The following is a 5,164-nucleotide window of genomic DNA, read 5'->3' as shown; positions in this document are numbered from 1 at the left end:
AATAACCCAATTAAAAAGTGGGCAAAAGAGCTGAAAACCACCTCACCAGTGATATACAGATGGCAAACAAGCATATAGAAAAGATGTTCATCATTATATATCATTTGCAATTCCTGTTGCAAATTAAAACAATGGGATACCACAACACACCTATTAGTATGGCCAAAATCCAGAACACTGACAACACCAAATGCTGATGAGGATGTGGAGCAACAGGAATGCTCATTCACTTCTATTGGGAGTGCAAAATGGTACAGCCACTTTGGAAGTCAGTTTGATGATTTCTCAAAAAGCTAACCATATTCTGTCGTATGATCCAGCAATTACACTCCTTGATACTTAACCAAATAAGTGGAAAACCTATGTCCACACAAAAACCTTCACACAGATGCATATAGCAGGTTTATTCATAACTGCCCAAACTTGAAAACAACCAAGATGTCTTTCAGTAGGTGAATGGTTAAATAATGGGATATTATTCAGTGCTGAAAAGAAATAAGCTATCGAGCCATGAAAAGACATGGAGGAGTGTTATATGCATACTACTAAGTAAAAGAAGCCAATATGAAAAGGCCACATACTCTATGACTCCAACAATATGGCATCCTGGAAAAGGGAAATCTATGGAGACCGTAAAAAGATCCATGGTTGCCAGGTTATGGAAGAAGGAGTTGGAACACCAGCAGGTGGTACACAGGGAATTTTCAGAGCAATGAAACTATTCTGCATGATATTATAATAGTGGATGCATTATAAATTTTTCAAAACCCAAAGAATGTTCAACACCAAGCGTGAGCCCTAGTGTAAACCATATGGATTTTTGGAGATAATAGTTCACAATGATGTGCCCCCTATTGGGACAGTGTGGGATCCTTTTGATCGGTCCTCATTATATGAGTTACTAGCAGTTGAACTCTCAGTATGTTCGGGAGAGTGCCAGGTACAACCTCATTTAGCTTATCTTTGTAATAACACATAAAGTTGGCTGCTATCCCCATTTCACAGATTCGGAAAATGAAGCTTGAAGGGTAACGTCTCCCCAAGGTCACTGGGTCTGTATGACCTCAGAGCCAGTATCTCTAACCATTAGGCAGCACTTCCCTCAGCCCAGGAAGCCCTCCTTGTGTTCCTGCTCTTCAATCTCACCTGCTCTCTGTACGATCAGGGTCTTCTCTGTCTCTTCCTCCAGGGAGAACCTGGCAAGTTCCTTTCTGTGAAGACTGATGTTCTATGCTTAGAGGACTCCATCTCTGGGCAGGCAAGAAACCTGTTGCTGACGGTGGGTGGCCTTGCCCAACAGCCTCAGACCAAGTGGGCTCCACCTGACCTTACTTTCAAGGAGATGAGGGCTTTCTCCATTCTCCCCATTGAGCAGAGCCCCCTCCCATGAAGAAACTGAATATGCTGGAAGAGGGGTGTAGGAACTGTACAGGGGTCACTGCTGGAGGTTCCTGGGGTGTGGTTGGGCACTGTACTCAACTCCAAAGCCCCCAGCCCAATGATGTGACCTTGCAGCTTCTGTGAGACCCCCACTCTCCCTACACCGTGCTTTGTAAAGGCCCTTTCTGCTCACGCCAGCTCAAGTGGGTCCTGAGAACCTCGCTTGTATGGAACATAGGCAAGGTCGCCCCTGTAACTCGCTGACCTCATCTAGATGTGCTGCTTTCCTAACTGGGAGGCAGGGGTCCTGGCTCAGAGGGAGAGCTGGCAGGAAGGGGCTACCAGGCCCCCACTCTCCTCTCTCCGAGATGGCAGGGGCATGCTGCTGCTCAGAAGCTGGGTTATAGAGCAGGAGGGCTGGGGCGGCTCAAGGCGGGGCCTGGGGAGGAGCCACAGATGGGCCTGGGCAGGGTTAATGGGCAGGGCCTGGGCAGGGGGATGAGCAAGGCCTGGGGAGAGAGGTGGGCCTGGGCTGGAGGATGGGTGGGGCCTGGGGAGGAGCCACAAGTGGGCATGAGCTGGGGGAATGGGCAAAACCAGAGGTGGGACCAGGGACTGGGCTTGGGGCAAGGCTTGGGTGGTGCTTGGGGCTAGTCATTTCTAGCTCCAGGTTCACTCCCAAGTAACTAGATCTCCTCCATGCTGGCCCCCTCAACCTCCCTCCCTCCCTGGGGTCTCAATCCCAGTGTCTGCAGCTCTTGATTCCCAGACAAGGCTCAAAGTTGACAGAGAGACCTCTGATATTGGAAACTGCAGCCCACACCTTCAAAACATGAATAAAAACATTTTGACCCATAAATTCCACTTTTAGAGCTCTGTTGTAAACACACGGAAATGTATAGAGGTAGAAGTTTCCTTCAGCATGATTATGGAATGAGAAACCGGAAAAGGCCCATGTTCAACAGCAGGGCTGCTCAGTGAATTGTGATTGACTGCTGAAAATTGGAGAGAAGAAGAGGACTGACTGGCTAATGTCCACCTGTGGGGACATCAGGTTATGGAAGAGCTCACTCCCTGAAATCCTCCCCACCAGACATCCACATGCACTCTCACCTACGGCATCTGTGCACACACACACACGCACACATGTACACACACAAGCAAGCACATGCCTGCACTCAAAGGGAGAGGACTGGAATGATGAACACCACGTGTCAAAGGTATTCTGTCTGGGTGGAAGAACTGTGCTTTTTATTTTATTCTTAATTCATATAGAATTCCTTATTTGACTATAAAAAATGTTTGCCTTTATAATAAAATCCTTTAAAAACCAAGTAACACATTTTAATTACTTAATAGATGAGTGGTAAAGAATAATATTTAATATATATTCTTTTAGGAATTACAAAATCAACACATATTATGAAAAATTTAATCACCTCTAGAAGATACATTTTGAAAGTCCCACTTACCAGGGGTGATTATTATTCGTGGGTTGGAACACATCCCTCAGATTAGCCTCTCTCATTCTGCCTTTCATACACGGATTGATTTACATAGATGTGTGTATGCATCTTGATGTCATATATATTAGAAACAAAGAATCCAATTTAAAAATGTTCAAAGGAGCTGAATAGACATTTTCCAAAGGGAAATGTACAAATGGCCAATAGACACATGAAAAAATGCTCAACATCATTAATCATCAGGGAAATGCAAATCAAAACCACATCGAGATATCATCTCACCCCAGATAGACTGGCCATTATTAAAAAGACAGAATAACAAATGCTGGTAAGGATGCAGAAAAAGGGGAACCCGCCTACACTGTTGGTGCGACTGTAAATCAGTGCAGCCATTATGGAAAACAGTATGGAGGTTTCTCAAACAACTATAGATAGATCTGCCATATGATCTGCAATCCCACTGCTGGGTATATACCCAAAGGAATGGAAATTATCATGTTGAAGGGATACCTCACTCCCATGTTCATCTCAGCTCTTTTCACAGTAGCCAGGATATGGAACCAACCTAAATATCCAGGCACTGTGTCACTACGCCTCTCAGGGCCTCCCCAGTCTCGCCATGTGCTCAACAGAGATCATTCTATCCTATACTTCTTAGGATGTGATCAGGCCTATGAGAGATATCTGTCAAACCTGTAGGCTAATTTCACGTGCAGCTAATAAACAAACTTACTAATGGAAAACTGCAAAATGGGGTGGACATAGCATGGAATACAACTCAAAATAGGCCTGGGCTCCAATGCCATGATCTTGTGAATCACTCCTATCCTCCCAACTCTCTCCAATCCCATTGGCCTCCTTTCTGATTTCTACTCTGGCCTAACTCACTTCTGCCTCCGCGTCTCTGCTCCACTGAGGCTCCCCCAGGCACACAGTGCCCGGATTGTGCAGGGCTGACTCCCTGTTGTCCTTTTTGTCATAGCATAAATGTCACCTGAATGAGACATTTAGGTTCCCTCACCTGGACCCCTTTGGGTTCTCCCTGGAAGCACGGGCTTAATTTCATTACAGTGCTTGCTCTTTTCTTTCACATGTGTTTGCTTTTGTGCTTCTGTCCATCTGCTCCTCCAGACCATGAGCTCCCGGAGGGCAGGGACCACACTGGTCACTTTCAGCACTGCACCCTGCCTAAGTGGCCCTTGCATAAGGTGAGTGCACAGTGGCTGAATGAATAAATGAGAGGATCTCGCAGCTCCCCCCACCCCCAGGTGCTCACATTGTGGAGAGGGATGCTGGTAGTGGCAGGTGCAGGTTGGGTGGGAGGCTGGGGACACCCAGAATGACCCTGAGGGTGCTCTTCCCTGGTACCAGGTACTCCATTGAGCACCGTGGGTACTGCCGCCCCCAGGCGGCCAGCACTAGCACTAGCACTGCAGCCCCCGGGGGGGGGGGGGGGGGGATAACCGGAAACAGAGCACACCTGTGTTTGGGTGTCCTCAAGGCAGCAGGGCTCCCTGGGCGGAGGAGGACAAAGGAACTAGTCCTGCAAGCTGCAGGGATGATGACAGGGGCCTCAGAAGATTTCCAAGTCTCCCTCTTTCCCTCTGCTAGCCCTGAGTGTCCAATTCACTCTCCAGGCCTCCTCACCACAGCCAGGGCAATGACTCCAGCCCCACCCTGAGGCTCTGACGTGGACAGTGTAGTCCCTGTACCAGTGATGAGTGGTGTAGGGCTATGCTCTGCACCACCACAGGCACCCAGTTTCCCAAACCCCCAGTCTCCACTCAGAAGGACCCCCCAGGTATAGAACTAATTTTCCAAGGACTCGGATTACACTGAGTTACTGACAGAGAACCAAGGCCAATGGACACTTCTCCAAGTCTGTGGGACCCTCGGGGCCACCTCCTCCAAGCACCCCAACTGTAGAAGAGGAAGCCAAGGCCACTTCTCCTGTATCCTGTGACCTCCTCCCCACTGTGGGTAGGGGTGGGGAGATTACACTAGACCCTGGGCACCCAGGGGGTGGACGCAGGACCCCAGACCCTGTCGGCTAGAGGTCGCCCTAGGGACAGCTCCTGCCCGGGCAGGTCCTGGGACCCTTGGGGACGCACCTGCCCATCAGCCTAGCACCTCTCCCCCTCCCCATGCTGTAGGCCTCGGCCCCGTTGCTAGGAAACTGGACGCCCCTGCGTGGCACCTGCTGCTTTGCCAGGCGCCACAGGATCTCTGGGGGTCCGGCCTCCGGGAGTGCGGATGGCGCCGCCGGCCAATCGAAGCGCCGGCAGTCGGGCCTGCATTAAACCAGAGCCGCCTGTCAC

General features: G+C 49.3%; 1 protein-coding gene across 1 annotated transcript in view; it reads left to right on the top strand.

Moving 5' to 3' along the window:
• Window positions 1-598: 598 nt before the first annotated feature.
• Window positions 599-5,164, top strand: part of LOC103607547 — a 56,587-nt gene continuing 52,021 nt past the window's right edge. The window contains 2 exon segments of the mRNA XM_008592038.1: window positions 599-689; window positions 3,978-4,054. Of these exon segments, the coding sequence (XP_008590260.1) occupies window positions 599-689; window positions 3,978-4,054 (168 nt within the window).

The sequence above is a fragment of the Galeopterus variegatus genome, unplaced genomic scaffold (genome assembly GCF_000696425.1).
Source record: "Galeopterus variegatus unplaced genomic scaffold, G_variegatus-3.0.2 Scaffold7524, whole genome shotgun sequence".
Lineage (NCBI taxonomy): Eukaryota > Metazoa > Chordata > Mammalia > Dermoptera > Cynocephalidae > Galeopterus > Galeopterus variegatus.
Note: the sequence above shows the minus strand (reverse complement) of the source record. Positions and strands in the feature narration are given on the sequence as shown.